Source organism: Oncorhynchus gorbuscha, linkage group LG01, assembly GCF_021184085.1.
Source record: "Oncorhynchus gorbuscha isolate QuinsamMale2020 ecotype Even-year linkage group LG01, OgorEven_v1.0, whole genome shotgun sequence".
NCBI classification, from domain to species: domain Eukaryota; kingdom Metazoa; phylum Chordata; class Actinopteri; order Salmoniformes; family Salmonidae; genus Oncorhynchus; species Oncorhynchus gorbuscha.
Genome location: NC_060173.1, coordinates 33715294 through 33741008, shown reverse-complemented (window position 1 = coordinate 33741008; position 25715 = coordinate 33715294). Strand labels below are relative to the sequence as shown.

The 25715-nt window shown below is 42.6% G+C and overlaps 1 protein-coding gene and 1 pseudogene across 3 annotated transcripts; one reads left to right on the top strand and one right to left on the bottom strand.

The window, feature by feature from the left end:
• Positions 1-7911: 7911 nt before the first annotated feature.
• Positions 7912-20207, top strand: LOC124036355 (ras and EF-hand domain-containing protein-like). 2 transcript variants are annotated; one of them, XM_046350844.1, is made up of 17 exons: positions 7912-8438; positions 8594-8746; positions 12724-12814; positions 16675-16770; positions 16935-17012; positions 17108-17223; positions 17318-17386; positions 17588-17666; positions 17795-17859; positions 17958-18111; positions 18219-18329; positions 18451-18595; positions 18671-18752; positions 19035-19149; positions 19374-19487; positions 19572-19648; positions 19722-20207. In XM_046350844.1, exons 1-17 carry the CDS (start codon positions 8131-8133, stop codon positions 19816-19818), a joined length of 1950 nt encoding a protein of 649 aa, XP_046206800.1. In that variant the 5' UTR covers positions 7912-8130; the 3' UTR covers positions 19819-20207. The 2 variants fall into 2 exon arrangements, with proteins under 2 accessions (XP_046206800.1, XP_046206789.1); XM_046350833.1 differs by having other exon boundaries at positions 17958-18150.
• LOC124036360 lies at positions 20091-23953 on the bottom strand (annotated as a pseudogene). Its single transcript, XR_006838906.1, has 3 exons — positions 23816-23953; positions 21160-21265; positions 20091-20582 (listed from the first exon to the last, which is right to left on the bottom strand). The product of XR_006838906.1 is annotated as a small EDRK-rich factor 2-like (transcript).
• Between the last annotated feature and the right edge of the window lie 1762 nt (positions 23954-25715).

Here is a 25715-nt window from a genome sequence, read left to right as displayed (position 1 = left end):
CCCTAAACAGCTGTGCAACTCATTTCAATGATGGATATTCTAAAGTTCAATGTGTTTCCATTGCATTTTCAACTCTAACAATGGTTTTGTCACAAAATCTGTTGCTGAACTAGAAAATGTGCCTACTCTGGTCTCTGCAAGTGTGCTGTAGCCAACAGCTCGCAGATACAGTGCGGGTAGGCTAGTCTACATGATGAGATTATTATTATTTATATTTTTATTTGTCAAATGGCAGTCAACCATTTGTCATCATGTGGATGGCGCTCGTCTAGCGTAATAATCGACTACCGAACAGCTCCTTTTTTCATCTATTGCTGCTCATTGGGCCCTATGATCACTCGGCTACACAGCTGATGCCTGCTGGACTGTACCTTAACACGGTACTTAATTTTGTTTATCTGTCGGCCCCAGCCTCAAACTTAGGCCCTGTGTGTAGCTAACTGACCCTCTCTGCCCATTCATCACCATTTACCCGTTGTTGTTGTCTTAACTGTTTACTCGTTGTTGTCTCACCTGTTGTTGTCTTAACTGTTTACCCGTTGTTGTCTCACCTGTTGTTGTCTTAACTGTTTACCCGTTGTTGTCTCACCTGTTGTTGTCTTAACTGTTTACCCGTTGTTGTCTCACCTGTTGTTGTCTTAGCTCTCCCAACCAACACATGTGATTGCTGTATGCCTCTCTCTAATGACAATATGCCTTGTATACTGTTGTTTAGGGCAGCTCTCGTTCTTTTATTATACTGCGGAGCCCCCAGTCCTGCTCAACATGCCCTAGTCCTGCTCAACATGCCTCCAGATAGCAACCCCTCATCATCACCCCTCCCCACAGATAGCGCCCCTGAATCTATCCTACCATTCCCAGAAATCTGCTCCTTTGATTCTCTTTTCCCAAAGCACGAGACGACCAGTTATTATAGAGCCTTTAGCCGTACCCTCATCCTTCTCCTCCTCGATTCCTCTGGTGATGTAGAGGTTAACCTAGGCCCTGTGTGTCCCCAGGCTCTCTCATTTGCTAACTTCTGCAACTGTAAAAGCCTTGGGTTCATGCATGTTAACATCAGAAGCCTCCTCCCTAAGTTTGCTTTATTTACTGCTTTAGCACACTCCGCCAACCCTGATGTCCTAGCCGTGTCTGAATCATGGCTTAGGAAGGCCACCAAAAATTCTGAAATTTCCATCCCCAATTACAACATTTTCCGTCAAGACAGAACTGCTAAAGTGGCGGAATTGCAATCTACTGTAGAGATAGCCTGCAGAGTTCTGTCATAATATCCAGGTCTATGCCCTAACAGTTCAAGCTTCTGCTTTTAAAAATCCATCTCTCCAGAAATATGTCCCTCACCGTTACCGCTTGTTATAGACCCCCCTCAGCTCCCAGCCCTGGACACCATATGTGAATTGATTGCCCCCATCAAATCAAATCAAATCAAATCAGAGTTTGTCACATACACAGGTGACCTAAATTGGGATATGCGAGTGACATGCTTGTGCCATCCTACAATCAGTGATATGCTCTCAATCTCAGACAAATTATCAAGGAACCTACCAGGTACAACCCCAAATATGTAAACATGGGATGGTACCTCATATATATCAACCTGACCAACTTGCCCTCTGAATACATATCTGCTGTCTTAAACCAGGATCTTAAAGTGATCACTGCCTCATTGCCTGCATCCGTTTGGGTCCGAGGTCAAACATACCCCTCATCAGTGTTTGGGTAAAACACTTCTGTGAGCAGGCATTTTTAATCGACCTGGCTAGTGATATCCAAAATCAAATCAAATCAAATTGAGTTTAGTGTATAGCCCTTAGCAGCCATCAGCTGCTATCTTAAAGTGCTGTACAGAAACTCAGCCTAAAACCCCAAACAGCAAGCAATGCAGGTGTAGAAGCACAGGCAGTGGCGGGTGGAAAAACTCCCTGAGAAAGGCCTTCCTGGAAGAAACCTAGTGAGGAACCAGGCTAGTTTGTGGGGTGGCCAGTCCTCTTCTGGCTGTGCCGGGTGGAGCATTATAACAGAACATGGCCAGGAGATTTTCAAATCGGTATAACAGAACATGGCCAAGATTTTCAAATGTTCATAAATGACCAGCATGGTCGAATAATAATAAGGCAGAACAGTTGAAACTGGAGCAGCAGCACGGCCAGGTGGACTGGGGACAGCAGAGTTGTCTGTCAGGTAGTCCTGGGGCATGGTCCTAGGGCTCAGGTCCCTCTCCACTACTGAGAGAAAGAATGAGGATAGGGAGCACATGCTGGGAAGTCCACAATCATCTCCTTGGTTTTGTGACGTTGAGTGGAGATTATTTCCTGAGAACATGGCCAAGACCTCCTCCCTGTTCAAATGTTGGTAAATGCCAGCATGGTCAAATAAACTTGATGATTGAAGGCAGAACGTGGGTGAAGTTGAACAGGAGGGGCAGCAGCATGGCCAGGTGGTTGGGACAGCGGGGAGGAGTCTACCCTCACCATGTCAGGTAGTCCTGGGGCATGGACCCAGGGGCTCAGAGCTTGGAGGGTCCTATGAGAGAGAAAAGAATGAAAGAGAGTAGTCGATGAACAGCATTCTCACATAGGTATTCCTCTTGTCCAGGTGGCACTTCATGATGACGGAAGTGAGTGCTACGGGCACGTTTAGTTGAGGGCAGTGTGCAGATTCACACAGGATTGCATCGAATTAGGACAGGAGAAGTGGGTCTAGGTGTCAGGTAGGGTGGAGGTGATGGTCCCCTAGTCTCACAAAAACTACTACAGCATAAATACTGGAGGCTGAGACAGGAGGGAACAGGAACAATGGTGGCCCCTCTTGAAGCATGTGGGAACAGCAGACAAACAGGATTGATTGAATATAATCCTTCCACTTTGCATAAAGCACAGCCCTGGGCCTGCAGCCTTGCGAGGGTTAACACGTTTAAATGTCTTACTCTGCTGCAGTGAAGGAGAGACTGTGTTTCCTCCCAGCGTGCCCACTGGCACTGAGATTGAAAACACTGTCACACTGTCACAACTCATTTAGTCTGGGGAGCAATAACATTTCCGTGACAGCTGGATTTCATCTTGTCCAGTCCGTGATTGACTGTAGACCCCTGCCAACAGCTCTGCACATTTCACTGGTCATCCCTTTGTCCAACACCTCCTTTGGCTGCCTTTCCTTCCAATTCTCTGCTGCCAATGACTGGAAGCAGGGAATAGCTGCACTGTTTGTTGCAAAAACTTAAAGACATATCTCAGTTTCACTAACTTTAAGGGTCAGCTGTCAGGGAATGTTTTTACCGATAGCTGCAGCTATACACAGCCCATCTGTAAATAACCAATTTAACCATCTACCTACCTCATCCCCATATTTGTGACCTTTTGATTTTTCTGCTCTTTTGCACAACCAGCATTTCTATCTGCAAATCTATCACTCCAGTGTAAACCCCAAATATGTAAACATTGGAACCCTATTTATCAACCTGACCAACTTACTTCTCTGAATACACCTCACTGTCTTAAACCAGGATCTTTTCATTGCCTTATTGACTGCATACGTTTGGTTATCCCATGTGTAACCCCTTTGTGTTTTGCAGTAAAACACTTTTGTGAGCACTGCCTTTCTTTATCTTGGCCAGGTCGCAAAATCAAATCAAATCAGAATTGATTTCAACTGGCCTACCTGGTTAAATCAAAGTTGAAATAAAAATAATGTCACCAGAATCAAGATCCTTAATATTTATTGAAAAGAAACTGGAGCTTCAACATCACCATGCACTTCAGGAACCCTGCCAAGTTCATCATACCTTATTTCATCTGTAGCTTCAACATCACCAAGATGTTCACCTCACTACCCTGTCAAGTTCATCAGAACTTATTTCATCTGGAGCTTCAACATCACCATGCACCTCACTACCCTGCCAAGTTCATCATAGTCCTTATTTCATCTGTAGCTTCAACATCACCATGCACCTCACTACCCTGCCAAGTTCATCATACCTTATTTCATCTGTAGCTTCAACATCACCATGCACCAAACTACTCTGCCAAGTTCATCATACCATATTTCATCTGTAGCTTCAACATCACCATGCACTTCACTACCCTGCCAAGTTCATCAGGAAGGATATAATTTCATCTGTAGCTTCAACATCACCATGCACCTCACACCCTGCCAAGTTCATCATACCTTATTTCATCTGTAGCTTCAACATCACCATGCACCTCACTACCCTGCCAAGTTCATCATACCTTATTTCATCTGTAGCAGAGATGTCAGACCAACATCACCATGCACCTCACTACCCTGCCAAGTTCATCATACCTTATTTCATCTGCACTAGCTTCAACATCACCATGCACCTCACTATGTCTGCCAAGTTCATCATAGGAAACCTTATTTCATCTGTCAATAATAAATTGCATTGTTTCCAAATTTGGGACACTGGAAAGCCCATGGAAAATACCATACACCATCCCAGCTGCCCACTGCACTGAGATTAGGAAAACACTGTCACACTGTCATCACTCAGATATATCATAAAGGAGTTTCAATAAGCATTTTCTCATGACATTATTTTACCAACACAAAAAAATCAGCTCCAACAAACAAATGATGAAGCCATTCACCTACAATTGGCTGCCTAAACTTAATTTTCCTCAAAGCTGTAGTAAAAAATCATTATATGCTATGACTTTACTTCACTAAAAACTGTCAGTTATAGGTAGGATCCTTGCTGCAGCATCACAGCCAATGGATAAAAAAATTTAACCATCTACCTACTCATCCAAATACATCATAAAGCCTACTATTTGAATTTTAACTTCGTCACTATTGGCCTATTTATTGCCTTACACTCCTTACATATTTTTCATGTGATAATGCCCTCAAAGCCGGTGTTTGGGATGGGTGTTGTTATCCCAGGCGTAACTTTGAGTTGGCTGGCAAACCATGCAAATATATCCTCCAAACACCGGCTTTGAGGGCATTATCACTTGTATCAGCATATTCAAATAATATTTGACATATTTTCACCAAATCAAGTTATTTTGATTGAATTTATGCATTACTATGTCATCCTTCCACAAGATATATTTCATCTGTAGCACAAATCTAGGGTTGCTCACTACCCAAGCTGGTTCGATCACCTTTTTCATTTTGGTTCAGTTTTATTTTTTATTTTAACCTTTATTACTCAAGTCAGTTAAGAACAAACCTTATTTACAGTGACATCCCATGAACAGTGCCAAGTTATCTGCCTTGTTCTGTAGCAGAACATCATCATGTTTACCTTGTCAGCCGGGGTTCATCTGGCCCAATTCATCTAAACTTCAGGATACATGCACCTCAGAGATGCAAACCAGTCCTCAGTCTTTTTGTTCTGTATCTATGGACTCTGCCAAGTTTCATCACTGTTCATTCTAAATGTTCAATTGCCACACTGGCTGCCAAGTTCATCATACCTTATTTTTGTAGCTTCAACATCAACTGCGGCTATCTTACAAGTTCATCATAAAAGCCTGAATAACAGCAAACTAGCTGCATTTAAATCAAATCTTATTTTATTTGTCACATCACACATGGTTACCCTGCCAGATGTTAATACCTTATTTGTAGCTTCAAATCACCATGCACCTTCTGCCAAGTTCATCATACCTTAATGCAGTGATAACTTCAACATAATCTAACTCACTTCCAAAACTACTGTCTTATTTCATCAGTGTAAGGATCAAGGAACATGCACATCAGGATATATGAATGATGATACCTTATTTCAGAGCTTCAACATAGATGCACCTCACTACTCTGCCAAGTTATCATACCTGATTTGATCTGTAGACAAATAAACAACCCTGCCAAGTTAAAGTGGCTATTTGATCATGTGTTACATAAGGATGCAGTCGATGTTGTAGAGTTCAGTATATACATATGCATATGAGATTAATAATGTAGGGTAAGTAACATTATATAAGGTAGCATTGTTTAAAGTGGCTAGTGATATATTTACATCATTTCCATCAAGTTCCCATTATTAAAATGGCTGAGTTGGGTCATTGTTTCAATGACAGTGGAAGGCAGCACCATACACCATCAATGTTAGTTGGCTATTTAACAGTCTGATGGAGTTTGAGATAGAAGCTGTTTTTCATGTTATTCGGTCCCACAAAAAAATCATGCAACAAACAAATGATGACGGCATTCTGGATGATAGACGGGGTAAACAATTTTCCCTCAAAGTGGTAAAAAATCATTGATGATCTTTATGGCTTTCCTGTAAAAACGGGTGGTTATAGGTGTCCTGCCACATCCTAGCAATGGATAAAAAAATAACCCCCGGTGACTGTGCAAATCCTCATAAAGCCTACTATTTGAATTAAGTGATAATGCCCTCAAACGGTGTTTGGGGGGTGCAGTTGCCGTAGGCCAGGCGGCTGGCAAACCATGCAAATATATCCTCCAAACAGCTTTGATGCTATCACTTGTATCAGCATCAAATAATATTTGAGATAGTTTCATTGAGTGCTTTTGGTGACAAGCCGAATTTTTTCAGCCTCCTGAGGTTGAATAGGGTTGCTGCTGGCTCTTCGATCAGTTTTATTTTGGTTCAGTTTTATTTTGTATTTGATTTATGCCGCAAGGAAGTTAAGAACAAATTCTTATTTACAGTGACAGCTCCAGTACTGTTCCATCAGATGTTTACCTTGTCAGGGGGTGTTTCTGCTGTTAAACCTAGGATACAGTCCAGAGATCAAATCAGTCCTCAGTCTTTTTGTTCTGTATGATGGATGACTGTTCATTTAAATGTTCAATTGCCACACTGGCTGGCCGTTATACCTTATTTTGCTAGGCTAGCCAACTGCGGCTATCTTGGTAATCAAGCCTACCAAAGCCTGAATAACAGCAAAGTAGCTACATTTACATTTGTTTAAGCTGTTTTCTTTTGATATTTATTTGGATACATCCATATTTTACTTTAGGAAAAAAAATTGGCGTTGACTGATCAGATCAAATGATGCCATAAAGAGCTGTTGTGTTGAAACGCATGATGTTTATTAACAGTGAGAATCGCAGAATGGTGAACTTAACTAAACGACGGAGAGTTTTGACTGTGATATTAGATTGCTTCTTGTGTAAATATTTTCTATGTGGATTTGAATGATTTGAGCTAATGGTGCGCGATTTCGCCTGGCTTAGAAAATGTTCTCACTTGTCAGGACACTGTTGTTCAGAGGAGCTAGCAAACATCACAGCTAACACAACCACTTCAAACTGAAGCTGGAAAGACTGCAAACTATCTGTCGTTTTTTTTAAAACCTTTTTTAAATGTACATTTCTTTGTAAATATCCATAAAAATTATGCCAACTGATTCATGATTTTGACTGGCTGAGAAACCCTGCCTGCCTGTCTCATCCTGACACGCACATTACTGTGATGCAGCTGGAGATCGAATTTGAATATTGAAACAATGTTGCAAATGTCAGAGAGACAGACAACAACGTTTATATAAATCTCCGCAGTTGAAAACGAAATGTTAGTCTAAAAAGAAATGTGAGATAATGTCTAGATGCTTTTGATAGAGGAGATCAAGTTTATAAATTGCCTGGCTGGGCAGATGAGACAGTGGATTGTGCAGTCAGATGGAACAGAGTAAATAGGCATTTTAATGTCATAGATTTAGTTGGTGGTAACTTGTGGAATAGACACCAGCTGGAATGCGGTTTTAACCAATCGTCATTCAGGATTAGACCCACCCGTTGTATAAAATGTTACATTTCTTCCTAGACGAGTTTCCTACTAGTAATTACCAGGTCGGAGAGCGTTTACATGTAATTTCCCCAGTCGTATATGGTAACTTCCCACTTGGTCATGAACGTAACACAAGTGTGGTACGCATGTGCAGTGTCGGCCATTTCGGGCCAGCTGAGCCAATCAGTGGCCTTTTGATTGTATGGCAGTGAATAGAGTTCATAATTAGCGTGGGGAAAGTGTTACCACCTCCAATTCTCAACTCTGGTTCGTGTCTTGGCGAAGATTTTGACCGCTGGTGCTAGATAAGGTGGGGATCAAGTGGTCCAGGCTGTTGCTAGTCGATCGATCTTATTTTACACAAGGTATTATTTCCCTTGTAACTTTTAAACTCGAAATACGGAGCCATGGACAGACCCAGCCTCGAGAGACTGTTTTCAGCGTGTGACATTAACAGGTCTGGTGTGATTGAGTACGAAGACTTTACGGTTGTTTGTCGAGAACTCAATGTGCCTGACGACGAAATCAAAACTTTATTCAACAAATTCGGTACTAGTGCAGATGGATGTATCAATTACAGCAAGTTCTCCTCTTGGTTTCAAGAGGTTTCAGCAACGTTGGATTTCGCATCTTTTGGGGCTTCTCAAAGTCAAGGGAGTCCTTGGGACGAGTTCCAGAGCAGGCTTGAAGATGCAACAGGTCTCCTCTCGGGAAGGTAAGTATTTCTGTTTGTTGGTATGAATAGTTTGACAAATTTGGACCTGCTCTAGTAGACTGCATGCAATATATAGATATTAGTTCATCCCCCAGATTTTTCGAAATATGTACAATTTAGAAATGACTGTCCATCGTCTATTTCTTCTATTTCAGACTGTGTGATCAATTGGCTGAGTTGTACCGAGCCATTTACTCCACCTCAGAACCTCTCTTGTTGCAACATTATGAGGGACTTGTTGATGCTCTTGTCAGTGAGAGCAAGGAACGCAGACTTGAGAGTGAGCAGGTGGAAACCAGTTTCAGAAGGTAGAGATTCAGTCATAGCAGCATAACCTGTCAGATTCCACAAGGGGTGGAAGAAATAATCTACCAAATGTGTTACCTGAATATGTTATCTTCTCACTCGCATTAGGTTCCTAAGGAATGGACCTTTTTCAGTTAATTCGATCATTTATCTGTCTGTTACTGGATACACATATCTAATGTTCATGTTGTGGGATATCATGCAACAATGATCCAATCAAGAGCATGGCTATGCTCTTAATCAGTTTACTTTTACAAATGTGAGTATTGATTGTGCAAGTAACCTATGCATCCCACAGTAAGCTGATCATCATCACACAATTGCATGTTTCCAACTACTGAATTCTAACCATAGATGGGGGGGTGAAGTTGGTTTTGCGGTCCAGAGACTACATTTCACCCCAGTTGCCATTTCTCAAGTGGGTAGGACGTCTTAAATAAGTTGCTCTGCCTGATCTCCGTTATCTCCTTGTAAACTGAGTTGTCCCTTCATAAGAGGCCTAAGAGGGTTTTATAAATAAGCATCAACCAGTGGGTCTTGTGACAGGTAGACAGATGACCAGTTTACATAGGAGTATGGAGTGCAGTGATGTGTTCTATTTTATTTAACTAAGCAAGTTGGTTAAGGCAGCAGGTAGCCTAGTGGTTAGAGCGTTGGGCCAGTAACCGAAAGGTTGCTGGATCGACTCCTCAAGCTAACAAGGTAAAACTCTGCTCTGCCCCTGAATAAGGCAGTTAACCCACTGTTCCTAGGCCGTCGTTGTACATTTTTTAAAATTTCACCTTTATTTAACCAGGTAGGCTAGTTGAGAACAAGTTCTCATTTGCAACTGTGACCTGGCCAAGATAAAGCATAGCAGTGTGAACAGACAACACAGTTACACATGGAGTAAACAATAAACAAGTCAATAACACAGTAGAAAAAAGTCCATATACATTGTGTGCAAAAGGCATGAGGTAGGTGAATAATAAAAATTTTGCAGATTAACACTGGAGTGATAAATGATCAGATGGTCATGTACAGGTAGAGATATTGGTGTGCAAAAGAGCAGAAAAGTAAATAAATATAAACAGTATGGGGATGAGGTAGGTAAAATTGGGTGGGCTATTTACCAATAGACTATGTACAGCTGCAGCGATCGGTTAGCTGCTCAGATAGCTGATGTTTGAAGTTGGTGAGGGAGATAAAAGTCTCCAGCTTCAGCTATTTTTTGCAGGTCGTTCCAGTCACAGGCAGCAGAGAACTGGAACGAAAGGTGGCCAAATGAGGTGTTTGCTTTAAGGATGATCAGTGAGATACACCTGCTGGAGCGTGTGCTATGGGTGGGTGTTGCCATCGTGACCAGTGAACTGAGATAAGGCTGAGCTTTACCTAGCATGGACTTGTAGATTACCTGGAGCCAGTGGGTCTGGCGACGAATATGTAGAGGGCCAGACGACTAGAGCATACAGGTCGCAGTGGTGGGTGGTATACGGTTCTTTAGTAACCAAACGGATGGCACTGTGATAAACTGCATCCAGTTTGCTGAGTAGAGTATTGGAAGCTATTTTGTAAATGACATCGCCGAAGTCGAGGATCGGTAGGATAGTCAGTTTTACTAGGGTAAGTTTGGCGGCTTGAGTGAAGGAGGTTTTGTTGCGGAATAGAAAGCCCACTCTCGATTTGATTTTAGATTGGAGATGTTTGATATGAGTCTGGAAGGAGTGTTTACAGTCTTGCCAGACACCTAGGTACTTATAGATGTCCATCCACATATTCTAGGTCGGAACCATCCAGGGTGGTGATGCTAGTCGAGCGTGCGGGTGCAGGCAGCGAATGGTTGAAAAGCATGCATTTGGTTTTTACTAGCGTTTTAGAGCAGTTGGAGGCCACGGAAGGAGTGTTGTATGGAATTGAAGCTCGTTTGGATGTTAGATGGCACAGTGTCCAAGGACGGGCTGAAAGTATACAGAATGGTGTTGTCTGCGTAGAGGTGGATCAGGGAATCGCCCGCAGCAAGAGCAACATCATTGATATATACAGAGAAAAGAGTCGGCCCGAGAATTGAACCCCGTGGCACCCCCATAGACTGCCAGAGGATCGGACAGCATGCCCTCCGATTTGAGGGGCGGAGCTGTTGGCCAAGGTTGGAGTAGCCAGGAGGAAGGCATGGCCAGCCGTTGAGAAATGCTTGTTGAAGTTTTCAATAATCAAGGATTTATCGGTGGCGACCGTGTTACCTAGCCTAAGTGCAGTGGGCAGCTGGGAGGAGGTGCTCTTGTTCTCCATGTACTTTAGTGTCCCAGAACTTTTTGGAGGTAATTTCTGCCTGAAGAAGCTGGCCTTTGCTTTCCTGACTGACTGTGTGTATTGGTTCCTGACTTCCCTGAACAGTTGCATATCGCGGGGACTATTCGATGCTATTGCAGTCCGCCACAGGATGTTTTTGTGCTGGTCGAGGGCAGTCGGGTCTGGTGTGAACCAAGGGCTATATCTGTTCTTAGTTCTGCATTTTTTTGGACGGAGCGTGCTTATCTAAAATGGTGAGGAGGTTACTTTTAAAGAATGACCAGGCATCCTCAACTGATGGGATGAGGTCAATATCCTTCCAGGATACCCGGGCCAGGTCGATTAGAAAGGCCTGCTCATAGGAGTGTTTTAGGGAGCGTTTGACAGTGAGGGGTGGTCGTTTGACTTCGGATCCGCAGCGGATACAGGCAATGAGGCAGTGATCGCTGAGATCCTGGTTGAAGACAGCGGAGGTGTATTTGGAGGGCCAGTTGGTCAGGATGACGTCTATGAGGGTGCCCTTGTTTACAGATTTAGGGTTATACCTGGTGGGTTCCTTGATGATTTGTGTGAGATTGAGGGCATCTAGCTTAGTTTGTAGGACTGCAGGGGTGTTAAGCATATCCCAGTTTAGGTCCCCTAACAGAACAAACTCTGAAGCTAGATGGGGGGGCGATCAATTCACAGATGGTGTCCAGGGCACAGCTGGGAGCTGAGGGGGGTCGGTAGCAGGCGGCAACAGTGAGAGACTTATTTCTGGAGAGAGTCGTTTTTAAAATTAGTAGTTTGAACTGTTTGGGTATGGACCTGGAAAGTATGACATTACTTTGCAGGCTATCTCTGCAGTAGACTGCAACTCCTCCCCCTTTGGCAGTTCATTCTTGACGGAAAATTTTATAGTTTGGTATGGAAATCTCCAAATTTTTGGTGGCCTTCCTGAGCCAGGATTCAGACACTGCAAGGACATCAGGGTTAGCAGAGTGTGCTAAAGCAGTGAGTAAAACAAACTTAAATAAGAATTTGTTCTTAACTGACTTGCTTCGTTAAATGAAGAATTGACGGTCTGACCCGGACGACGCTGGGCCAATTGTGCTCCACCCTATGGGACTTCCAATCATGGCCGGTTGTGATAGCCTGGAATCGAACCAGGGTCTGTAGTTTTGCCTCTAGCACTGAGATGCAGTGTCTTAGACTGCTGCACCACTCGGGAGTCCACTAATGGTGGCAAATCTGATGGCTGAATGGTAAAGATCTAGCCGCTTGAGAGCACCCTTACCTGCCGATCTATAAACTACGTCTCCTTAGTCTAGCATGGGTAGGATGGTCAGCAGAATCGGGGTTAGTTTGGCAGCTGAGGTGAAAGAGGAGTGATTTACAATAGAAGACACCAAGTCTAGATTTAACCTTAGCCTGCAGTTTTGATATGTGCTGACTCATGACTGGCTGGACCAAGTGTTGTCACCTGATTATGACAGGACACATTTAACTGAGTAGTGAGTCCTGCCCACTCATAGTAGACTACTAGATGAAAACACATGGGCAATTGATACAAATGGACCAGATGTGGTTGAAACCAAAAGGTCTACTTCTATGTTCCGTGTTGCTGTTTTTTGAAGCCTTGCAAACCAGATTTTCTGACTGGGTGGTTGTATTGCAATTGATGGCATCCAGGGCAGACATGTCAATGGTATGCATCTCTGTGTGCCGACAGAACAGAGGAGCTCAACACCAGTCAGTTGGCAGAGCTGGAGGAGGACATGCAGCAGCAGCTTTCCCGTGTAGTGGACAGGGTGAGAGAAGAGGTAGGTGACATTCTGAGGACTGAGTTGTCAGTGTAGTACAGTGCTAATTCACTCTGTAAAACTGTTAAAGCAAACATGGCAAGCAAATAACTTGAGCGGAGTCATTAAGAATGCATTGAAAACATACCTTCAAATGTATAAAGAATGAGAATTAAATAGGGTTTATTTAAGCAATAAGGCCTGAGGTGTGGTAAATGGCCAATATACCATGGTTAAGGGCTGTTCTTCTGCACGATGCAACGTGGAGTACTAGGACACAGCCCTTTGCCATATTGACCATATACCACAACCCCCCCAAGGAACCGTATTGCGACTATAAACTGGTTACCAATGCAATTAGAGCAGTAAAACTAAATGTTTTGTCATACCTGTGGTATACGGTCTGATATACCATACCATCAGAATTCAGGGCTCAAACAACCCAGATTATAATGGGGCATGTGGTACACTACATGACCAAGTTTGTGGACACGTGCTGGTCAAACATCTCATTCCAAAGTCATGGGCATTAATTTGGAGTTTGTTCCCCCCCTTAGCTGCTATAACAGCCTCAGCCCTTCTAAGACTTAACACCAGACGTTGGAACATTGCTGCGGGGAGTTGCTTCCATTCATCCACAAGAACATTAGTGAGGCACTGATGTTGGGTGATAAGACCTGGCTCGCAGTCGGTGTTACAATTCATCCCAAGGGTGTTCGACGGGGTTGAGGTCAGGGCTCTGTGTAGGCCAGTCAAGTTCTTCCACTCCGATCTCAACAAATCATTTCTGTATGGACCTCACTTTGTGCACAGGGGCATTGTCATGCTGAAACGGGAAAGGGCCTTCCCCAATCTGTTGCCACAAAGTTGGAAGCACAGAATCATCTAGAATGTCATAACGTTAAGATTTCCCTTCACTGGAACTAAGGTGCCTACCAAAACCATGAAAAACGGCTCCAAACCATTATTCTTCCACCAAACTTTAGTTGGAACTGCATTGGGGCAGGTAGCGTTCTCCTGGCATTCATTGAACCCATATTACTCCGTTGGACTGCCAGATGGTGAAGTGAGTCATCACTCTAAAGAACGCTTTTCCATTGCTTCAGTCCAATGGCGGCGAGCTTTACACCAATCCAGCCGATGCTTGGCATTGCGCATGGCGATCTTAGGCTCGTGTGCGTCTGATCGGCCATGGAAACCCATTTCATGACGCTCCCGGCAAACAGTTAATGTGCTGACTTTGCTTCCAGAGGTAGTTTGGAACTCTGTAGTGAGTGTTGCAACTGAGGACAGACTATTTTTCACGTGCTATGCACTGTGGTCCCATTCTGTGAGCTTGTGTGGCTTACCACTTTGCGGCTGAGCCGTTGTTGCTCCTAGACGTTTCCACTTCACAATAACAGCGCTTACAATTGACCGGGGTAGCTCTAGCAGGGCAAAATTTGATGAACTGACTTGTTGGAAAGGTAGCATCCTATGACTGTGCCACAATGAAAGTCACTGAGCTCTTCAATAAACCATTCTCCTGCCAATGTGTGTGTCTATGGAGATTGCATGGCTGTGTGCTCGATTTTTATACACCTGTTGGCAAAGGTTGTGGCTGAAATAGCCGAATCCATTAATTTGAAGTGGTGTCCATTTTGTGTATATACAGTGCATTTGGAAGGTATTCAGACCCCATGACTATTTTCACATTTTATGCTGCAGCCTCATTTATAAAATTGATTAAATAAAACATTTTCCTCAATTTACACACAATATCCCATAATGACAAAGCACAAACAGGTTTTTGAAATTTGAGCAAATGTATGAAATTAAAACGGATACTTTGATTTACATAATCAGACTCTTTACTATGAGACTCGAAATTGAGCTCAGGTGCATCCTGTTTTCATTGATCATCCTTGAGATGTTTCTACAACTTGATTGGACATGATTTGGAAAGGCACACAACTCTAAGGTCCCACAGTTGACGGTGCATATCTGAGCAAAAACCAAGCCATGAGGTCGACGGAATTGTCCGTGGAGCTCCGAGACAGGATTGTGTGTGATTTGGGGAAGGGTACCAACACATTTCTGCAACATTGGAAGGTCCCCAAGAACACAGTGGCCATCATTCTTAAATGGAAGTTTGGAATCACCAACACTTTTCCTAGAGCTGGCCGCCAGGCCAAACTGAGCAATCTGGGGAGAAGGGCCTTGGTCAGGGAGGTGACTGATGGTCACTCTGACAGAGCTCTAGAGTTCCTCTGTGGAGATGGGAGAACCTTCCAGAAGGACAACCATCTCTGCAGCACTCCACCAATCGGGCCTTTATGGTAGTGGCCAGATGGAAGCCACTCTTCAGTAAAAGGCACATGACAGCCTTCTTGGAGTTTGCCAAAAGTTAACTAAAGGACTCTACGACCATGAAGACATGATTCTTGAAGCCAAGATTGAACTCTTTGGAGGAAACCTGGTACCATCCATCATGCTGTGGGGATGTTATTTTCAGCGGCAGGAACTGGGAGTATCGTCAGGATCGAGAGGGAAAATGAATGGAGCATGAAGGATAACTTCAAACTAGGGGTTCACCTTCAACAGGACAGTGACTCTAAGCACACAGCCAAGACACAACAGTAGTGGCTTTGGGACAAGTGTCTGAATGTCCTTGAGTGGCCCAGCCAGAGCCCGGACTTGAACCCAATCGAACATCTCTGGAGAGACCTAAAATAGTTGTGCAGCGACACTCTCCATCCAACCTGACAGCTTGAGACTATCTGCAGAGAAGAATGGGTGAAACTCCCCAAATACAGGTGTGCCATACTTGTAGCATCATACCCAAAAAAGTATCCTAGGATGTCAAAGGTGCTTCAACAAAGCACTGACTGAAGGGTCTTTTTAATCAAGTTGCAAAAATACCTACATCTGTTTTTGCTTTGTCATTATGGGGCATTGTGTAGCTTGATGGGAAAGCGATTTTAATCGCTTTTAGAATAATGCTGTAATGTAACTATGTAAAAGTAAATGGGTATGAATACTTTCCAATTGCACTAAAGTGAAAGGGAGAATGTCCAATAAGTGTTATACTGCTCCCACCTAGACCTGTTTTATGAACAACCATATTACAGATCAGATCGCATTCACACATCTCCAGAAGTTGCTTAGCATGCACTCCACATTTTAACCATAGAACCAGGAGGGTACATTTAAATAATATTGTTTGTAATAGAATTACATTTTCATAACTATAATTAAGACAGGCATGGCTGTTGAACCAGCCTTCATTATAGTAGGCCTAAGGGAGGGCTTGTGTTTTGAACATATGAAACGTAAAAACAAGCCATTTTTACACGTCACTTACGAGGTTCAACGGTATTCACCAAGGTTCTCATCGCTGGTTTCATGATGGGCATGGACACGTAGCCTCCATCATGGAGGGGGATTTACGCACGGCCAAAATGGGACCTGCATGGCTAAAATTGTTGGCCTGCCTACGATGCATACATAAAAAGAGAACGTCACAACTCACTGTTTTACTCCTCAAATTGTTGCTTTGTCACTATGGGGTGTTGTGTGTAGATTGAAGGGGGGGGGGGACATTCATCCATTTTAGATTAAGGCTGTAACACAACAACATCTGGAAAAAGTCAAGGTCTCAATAGTTTCTGGAAAGTTGTTGGAAATAAAGATTTAAACAGTTTATTTCAAGAGCGAGGCCAGGGACACTCCTTTCTGCACCATTCCTCTTTGCCTCTGCACAGGTGTTTATCCTCATGTGGTAGAGAGAGAACAGCAAGCTCAAACTCTTACAAAAGCCCCTCCTATATAGTTTTATGAAAGCCCCTTTTTTTGTCCAGGGCCAATGAGTAAAGTTCTCTCCTTGGGTTTCATGTCTGTAGGAGCGTAAGAAAATGGAGGGAGTCATGGATGCACTCCAGAGAAGGCATGATAATGAAGTGTCAGATCTACATACTGCTGTGGACAGGTTGTTGAAGGTAGGTGTCATTCCTTTTGAAACTGTTTTATATTTTCCAGTCTTATCCTTATACACTTCTCTATTTACCTCGTTTCAGGTAGTCTTAAGTGTGAATGTGATTTCAGGTGATGCATAATCACATTTATGATTCATGTGAAATAAATGGAAACATTTTCATTTTAGTGCCAAGATGAATCTGAACTCAACAATTCCAGGCAGGATGTTGACAAACTACACCACGAAATATGTGAACTGACTCTGGTACGTTGGATCAATTCAAGATGGACAACTATCTTGAGTTCCATTGACATTATTTCTTGTACACTTTCCAGTAATGTTCTCCATGCTCTCCTCAGGAAAATGAGCAGTTACGGACTTCGCTCGTCAAAGCTCAGACAAACATCTCCATTCTGCAGGTAGAGATGGACAAGCTGAAGAACATTTATGCAGACCAGAAACTTCAACATGAGAGGTGAGATCAGACTTCATTCTCAGGTCAAATGGATCAAGTCCAACTCTGTTGATTACAGGGCACAAATGTTGCATTTGTCAATTTGTTTTCACAGAGAAAGTGATGACCTGAAAAAGATGGTTATAGAATACCAGTCCTACTCCAGTCACATTGAAATACTCCAGTAAGTCTGTCTGATCCGATATGTTGGTTAGTATGCCCTTTCATGACAATTGTTTTTGCTGTATTGAAGTCAAGCATGGCTTTGAGTCATGCATGAACATCCGTGCAGTGCACATCTTATGCTCATTGTTAATGAAAGGTGACAGGCTAAAAGATTAGTAAAGCATATGACGTGTTCTCCACATTGACTCCTTCCTATTAGGGTCATGAACAAAAAGCTGTATGACAGCAATGATGACTTGCACTCTGCATTAATCAATGATGTGGCATCAAGTAAGAGGGTAAGTCTTGGTTGTTTTCACTGAAGGTAGACTCACATTTCCCCTTATATTTTTTATTTTATATAGCATTGATAACACACTGCTTTAGTTTCTCTTTGTTTACAAAAGTGTTACAAATCTCCCCACAGCTATCCCCCGACAATGAAATCGCAGCTCGAAGAATGAAGCCAGTTCGACAAAGCACACTTATAAAGTACACATACTATATTGTTATCCTAGAAATCTGGACCTATTGATTGATGTGAATTGACCACTTAACTCATGTTTATTTGTTCATTATTTTTGGTCCAGTTCAGGGGGAGAGAACACAACTGTGGACTCCAGTAAAAGGACCTACTCCCATGTAGCCAGCTGGACTGATAGATACCTGGACAGTGGTGTGTCCCTGCCTATGGACGCTGAAAGCTTAGGCAGCGAGTCTGACAGTGACGTCTCAACAGAAACCGTACACCAGAGTTATTCATATGTGCCCTCAGACATTGAGGTAAGGGCAACTATTTGTATTAGTATGTGTCACATGCTAATACATGAATTTACCCATTTCTGCACCAGATATCAGACGTGAAATCAGAAGTAAGTCGGGCAACACTGTCTGTATCTCCCAGAAAAGCTCTCGTTATTGCTTCGTCCATCCGGAGACGCTTGTCTGCTTTCCCCATAAAGGTAAGGCAATGAGCTGAGATTCCTTAAGACATTTGTATTGGGAGACTTATGTGGAATTGGCATATGCTGCTTGTATATCTGTATTATTCTTCATAACTATGTGATGCTACTTGGTCCTCAGCCAACCGAAGCAGACATTGTTGACACTGGTGGCCCTGCTCCCATGTACCGGTTAGTTTTGGCGGGAGATGCAGGATCAGGGAAGTCCAGCTTTCTATTGAGGTTGAGTCTCAATGAGTTCAGGGGAGACATTCAGACGACTTTGGGTAAGTACAATTTTGTAATGTTATAATTAATGCAGAAAGTGCGTTGCCCTTACCATTACATAATGTTGTTCTTAGGAGTTGATTTCCAAATCAAGAAGATGTTGGTGGATGGAGAAAAAACTAACCTCCAGATATGGGATACTGCAGGACAAGAGAGGTATGTTTGTGTACATTTACATTCGAAAAGCCTTGGTTACAGTCCTTATGGTGTTCTAATTAAACAAATGCTGGACTGACTTAAAATCGTCATACCATTTAGTTGAGCTGCCAAGCAAAAAATAAATACCTCTTGCTGTGGCTTCTGCATTGACATACTAAAAGCCTTAAAGGTGTGGTCCCATGTGTCCTTGGTGGATGTGGCTGTTAATCTGAAGTGCTGCACAGATTCCAAAAGATCATGTAATGTCAATAGCAAAATGGGATTTCCCTGTTCCTGTAGGTTCCGCAGTATTGCCAGGTCTTACTTCCGTAAAGCCCATGGAGTCTTACTGCTGTATGATGTCACTTCTGAGAGCAGCTTCCTTAATGTCAGAGAGTGGATGGGAGAGATTCAGGTACCAGTCACAGTTGAGGGATTTAATGGTCCATGGGATTTAAATAACTTGGAATGGGATTCCAAAATATTTACTAAACGGGTGTGTTATAGACAGAATTTATTTTGATGCCGTAATGGTATTAGCAGTATTTGGCGGAAAGCCGTGGCATGACAACTCTGGGCTTTAACACGGCTTTCAGCCAAATCAGCAACTTAAAGAACGAACTGCCCTTGTTATCCCAGGAATCTAGGGATGAGCCACTCCCAATGTGTGTGATTGGGAACAAAGTGGACCTGCGGGAAGATGGACCGGAGGGAAGCTGCGTCAGCACTGTCGACGGGGAAAGGCTGGCTAGAGTACAACCTCTCTTTACCAGTCAAAATAAGATGTTCATGGGTCTATCAACTAAATATTAATCACAATATTACCATATGTTTCAGACATACAATGCCCTGTTCTGTGAAACTAGTGCCAAAGCTGGAACTAATGTAGTGGAGGCAGTACTTCACCTGGCAAGGTAAGAATTTTAAACCCCCTTCCCTACCGTGAATACCTAAACTTTAACTAAGAACTTTCCTCCCCCCCAACAGAGAAGTTAAGAAAAATGTGCAACTGAGACGGCAATCAGAATCACAGGTGAAGTTGAGTTTAAGTGGTCCAAAGAAAGCTAACTGCTGCAGAGTATAACCATGGAGATTCATCACCAGAGGGAAATGCATCTGACTGGAGTCTAGGGGCTCTATTTTAGCACCACAGCGTAGCTAAATATGTATAACAGAGGTGACTGTAAAGTTAGCTAAATGTATGTCTAATTCGTATTTGAATCTACATAGTCCGATCCTGAATGTATTATAAAGGGGACTGTTGTACATCTCTCAGGAATTGACATTGAAAAGCAGTTAAGTTTTAGCTCCGTCTAAAGACTACTGTGGTTAGAAACATGCAGAAATCAATCATGATCACATTTTACATTGGTGCTTTATTTAATGATTGCTAATTGTATTTTTATTGATTAAAGTTTCTGTACAGGTGTGAATTATAATTTGTTACAATAAATCATTTAATTTATTTCATCAGCACTGTATATGACAATCCTTAATATAAAAAGAACAAAACCACTAGTTGCGTTATTTAAAATCTAGGAGGGAATACAAAAATACAGGATTGTTGTGGAGTCTGAATTTCTTCTTTACATTGTAAATACTGATTTAACTTTTGAAATAGGCTTAAGCATTAGTCATTCAAAACCATTAATTTCTCAAACAGTACAACCACAAATTAAACTGGTTTTGTACCCCAGAGCATGGGACAAAAAAACCTAATCAATAGGTAACATCTTGATATTTGAGAATTGTAGTTTGGGTTCTGTATCCTGCTGCTATTTGGCTTTCTCATCACTTGGCTTTGGGTCACTGGCTTTTTTCTGCTTCTGTTGCATTATCTCTGCATCCCTAAGGAAGACAAAAGAAATGAGTGGTCAGACTGAACCGAAGGTATCAGTCTGTCAATGTCATGTTTGGAAAATGTCCAAGCTCTACAAGACAATGTTGAATAAAATGATTAATGTACTTTACTTCGTTGTCCATGCAGTTTGTCCTTTTGCAGATATGACATATCCACCGAAAAATACTACATTGAAAAGTTAAAGTACTAGTAGAAGTGTTATCACCTGAAGCCTGTGCAGAACCATGTAAATACGTGCAAGTATGCATGCGTCTAGTGCACATGCTTCAGGTGATACATCAATGCACTACCAGCGCTTTGATAAGTTGATGTAATTATACTTTCCTGTGGATATAGTCTCACATTCCAACCTGTGGAAGGACCATCCGCACAGACAACCGGTAGTGATTTTATTCAGCATTCTTGCTTGTGACTGTTGAACTTTACTGATGCAAACGTTAACTTCAGCCCGACAATTGAACATCTGGTCTTCAGGCTTGTCTTAACTGTGGACAACTCCTTACTATACCAGGAAAACATCCTAATAGCCAATCTAGTTAATGTACTTTATAGTGCCTGACTTACCTCAGCTTCCTCGCAGCTGCAGACATGCCATCATCTGCCTTCTTTCCCTTGTCATTCCCTTGCTTTTTGGCATTTTTAGCACGAGCAAGGTCACGCTGATTTCCCCCTGAGAAAATCAATTTGAGTGTACTGTCAATTTAAGTTGCTGAGTAGTGAGTACACAGCTAGCTACAGTTTAAGTTTACATACACTTGGTTGGAGTCCTTAACTCGTTTTACAACCACTCCAAATGTCTTGTTAAACTATAGTTTTGGAAAGTCAGTTCGGAAATCTACGATTTCACTCACAATTCCAGTGGGTCAGAAATTTAGACACCAAGTTGACTGTGCCTTTTAAACAGCTTGGAAAATTCCAGAAAACAATCATGGCTTTAGAAGCTTTGATAGGCGTCAATTGGAGGTGGATGTATTTCAAGGGCTACCTTCAAACTCAGTACCGCTACGCTTGACATGGGAAAATTAAAAGTAATCAGCCAAGAATTGTTGACCTCCACAAGTCTGGTTCATCCTTGGGAGCAATTTCCAAATGCCTGAAGGTACCGCGTTAATCTGTACAAACACCATGGCACCATGCAGCCATCATACCGCTCAGGAAGGAGACACGTTCTGTCTCCAAGAGATGAACGTACTTTGGTGTGAAAAGTGCAAAGGACCTTGTGAAGATGCTGGAGGAAATGGGTACAGAATTGTCTATCCACAGTAAAACGAGTCCTAATCGACAACCTGAAAGGCCACTCAGCAAGGAAGCCACTGCTCCAAAACCAGCACAAAAAAGCCAGACCACAGTTTGCAACTGCACATGAGGACAATAGAACAAAAATAACTGTTTGGCCATAATGACCATTGTTGTATTTGGGGGGGAAACGGGATGCTTGCAAGCTGAAGAACACCATCCCAACCGTGAAGCATGGGGGTGGCAGCATGTTGTGGGGGTGCTTTGCTGCAGGAGGGACTGGTACACTAGACAAAATAGATGGCATCATGAGGAAAGAATTGATAAATTGAAGCAACATCAAGACAGTCAGGAAGTTAAAGCTTGGTTGCAAATGGGTCTTCCAAATGGACAATGACCCCAAGCATACTTCCAAAGTTGTGGCAAAATGGCTTAAGGACAAATTCGAGGTATTGGAGTGGCCATCAAAACCCGGACCTCAATCCTATAGAAAATGTGTGGGCAGAACTGAAAAAGCGCGTGCGAGCAAGGAGGCCTACAAACCCGACTCAGTTACACCAGCTCTGTCAAGAGAAACTGGCAGAAATTCACCCAACTTCTTGTGGGAAGCTTGTGGAAGGCTACCTGACACGTTTGACCCAAGTTAAACAATTTGAAGGCAATACACTCAATTAGTATTTGGTAGTATGTAAACTTCTGACCCACTGGGAATGTGGTGAAAGAAATAAAAGCTGAAATAAATCAGACATTCCACATTCTTAAAATATAGTGGTGATTCTAACTGGCCTAAGACAGGGATTTTTACTAGGATTTAATGTCAGGAATTGTGAAACTGAGTTTAAACGTATTTGGCTAAGGTGTTTACTCAGCAACTCAAAGCATTACATGCCCACTACGCCAGGCATATGCTTATTTTGTCCATCCACACCAGATTCAAATCAGGACATGCTGGTTGAAATATCAACTCTTAACCAACGAATTTACATATTCTGGTGACAGGTCGAAATACATGAATCATTCATACAGTTTGTAGAAACTTAACCATTTTATCTGGATTATATATAGGAGTAGAGAACATGATTGTGACCCAAAGATCCAGGAAAATGACCTTGTGTTTTTCAGGTAAAATAACGCAATGCAACAGCAAGCTAGCTGAATGTTTCATGCGTTTCGACCTGTCCCCAAACTAATATAGCTGTGGTTCAGAGTTAGTTTTGATATTTAAACCTGCATGTCCAGATCGTGTCTGGTGTGCATGTACAAAATCAACATGGACAGGCGCGTGCGTAGTCTGGACAGCATGTACATTTATTTCTTAGTGGCAAGCTAGTGCCTCCTACAACTATGTACGTTAACGGTTTGGTAGCTAACCTAATAGTTAATATAAATACATTTTTATTGTGCTTGGCACTTGAGGGTTTAACTTACTAGGCAAACGACCAAATATTTATATACATTCTACTAGCTACAGTATGTGTAGCTAGCATGCTAACGTTACCTTGTTACCTACACATCAGGGGTGGGTAAAATCTGTGGAACGTTCCAACAAGTTTCCAAAAACGTCGTAAAGTACAAGGTTGCCAACAAACAACGCATACAACAAAGCATTATCAATTCACCTAACTAGCTGCCGAATAGCAATCAACTCGACACATATGACAAAACGTATGCGTTTGTTGGCAACCTTGTTATTTACATCGTTTTTGGTACCGATTCCTGTTGGAACGTTTCACATACCCACCCTCAAATTAGAGCCTTGTTATCAGGTAATAAATGGGAAAAGTATGCTAACTTCAAAACCATGTTAGACTAGCTAACGTTTGACTTAAATGTCAAACATAGCTATTTAGTCACGTTGTCTGATGGCTTTGCTTGCCAGGCCAAGAAAGTGAGATGCGTAGCTAGCTAGCCAAACTACCAACAGACAACGTTAGCCAAGTAACACAATCATTAAAAAAATATAATTATCATCGGATATACTCACTTGTCATTTTGTTTATTGTTTGTAGCTGACGGTGAGAAGGATGCCAATCAACCAAGCCTGGCAGCTGTGCACCGACAATATTTGATGTTCGTCACGGCAATTGAACGCGTTGATACGCGACATCGCGAGAGTAGCTACTTCTTTGAGGTTTAACGGCGGTTGGCATCGAATGTTTCATTACTGCCACCTACTAGACTGGAGTACAACTCCCTTATACTTTGCTTAAAAAATATGAACAAATACCCTACTATCTAACACTACACTCACAAAAAAATAACACTACCCTACTCCACTATTTAAATGTATTTAGTCCTACCTCGCTCTAACCACTAGGCAGCGTAGCCTAGTGGTTAGAGCGTTGGACTAGTTTTAACGCTCTAACAAGTGTCCCACTTGTTGATTCTTCACAAAAAATACAGTTTTATATCTTTATGTTTGAAGCCTGAAATGTGGCAAAAGGTCAAGGGGGCTGAATACTTTCGCAAGGCACTGTACATATAAGATGAGTAATTTTATTTTACCTTTATTTTACTAGGCAAGTCAGTTAAGAACAAATTCTTATTTTCAATGACTGCCTAGGAACAGTGGGTTAACTGCCTGTTCAGGGGCAGAACGAGAGATTTTGTACCTTGTCAGTTCGGGGATTTGAACTTGCAACCTTACGGTTACTAGTCCAATGCTCTAACCACTAGGCTACCCTGCCGCCCCCGGTAATGAAAATATGTGAACATTATTAAAGCCACTAGTGTTACATTTATTAAAGTGGCCAGATATTTGAAGTATATGTACATAGGCAGCAGCCTGTAATGTGCTAGTGATGGCTATAACAGTCTGATGGTCTTGCGATAGAAACTGTTTTTCAGTCTCTCAGTCCCAGCTTTGATGCACCTGTACTGACCTTGCCTTCTGGATGATAGCGAGGTGAACAGGCAGTGGCTCGGGTGGTTGTTGTCCTTGATGGTCTTTTTGGCCTTCCTGTGACATCGGGTGCTGTAGGTGTCCTGGAGGGCAGGTAGTTTGCTTCTGGTGATGCGTCTGGAGAGCCCTGCAGTTGTGAGCGGTACAGTTGCAGTACCAGGTGGTGATACAGCCTGACAGGATCTGTAAAAGTTTGAGGGTTTTAGGTGCCAAGACACATTTCTTCAGCCTCCTGTGTGGGTGGACCATTTCAGTTTGTCAGTGATGTGTACTCCGAGGAACTTGAAGCTTTCCACCTTCTCCACTGCGGTCCCTTCAATGTGGATAGGGGGTGCTTCCTCTGCTGTTTCCTGAAGTCCACAATCATCTCCTTTGTTTTGTTGATGTTGAGTGAGAGGTTATATTCCTGGCACCACACTCCTGGAGTACGTATACATCTGCTTATGACAATACTGGACTTCTCCTGACATGCATCTTGTTCTTGCCTTCTCAAGGGACGCCATTTAACCATCTGTCACAAATTCTGTACAATCAGCACAAACCCCTCGGGGTGTGGCGCTCAACAGCCCATCCCACTTTTAATTAAAGGAGCTGCTTTGTCTTGATGTTATTCTTTATCAAAAGCTACCGCAACGCTTTTCCATTTCAAACAAGCCTGCTCTTCCAACCACCACACACTGTCTCACTGCAAGAGCAGCTCAAAAGCCAGTTTTTGCAGCTGAATTGCGTTATTGAAAACGAAAACTATTCTCGGATCAATCTGCTACTCCACGTCGCTGATTGGTCAGTTCACAGCGCTGCTAAACCCTTGTTTCTGATTGGCCACTTTGCGAGGTGCACTTGGCTTTCAGTGTAGAATTTATAGCTACAGCAGTGGGGGTCAGTGCCGTTTAAGAAGAGTGAGGACAATTTTATTTTAATGAGCATGACCTTATTTCTATTACAGCATATCGGATGACTGTCATTCTTATTACATTCACCC

What these genes read in the sequence shown, in the direction of transcription:
- LOC124036355 (XM_046350833.1), top strand. Translation starts at nt 8,131, where the DNA reads ATGGACAGACCCAGCCTCGAGAGACTGTTTTCAGCGTGTGACATTAAC. An exon ending in CAGAAACTTCAACATGAGAG is followed by an intron (nt 17,224 to 17,317) that starts GTGAGATCAGAC and finishes TTGTTTTCACAG; the next exon opens with AGAAAGTGATGACCTGAAAA. An exon ending in ATGTGGCATCAAGTAAGAGG is followed by an intron (nt 17,667 to 17,794) that starts GTAAGTCTTGGT and finishes ATCTCCCCACAG; the next exon opens with CTATCCCCCGACAATGAAAT.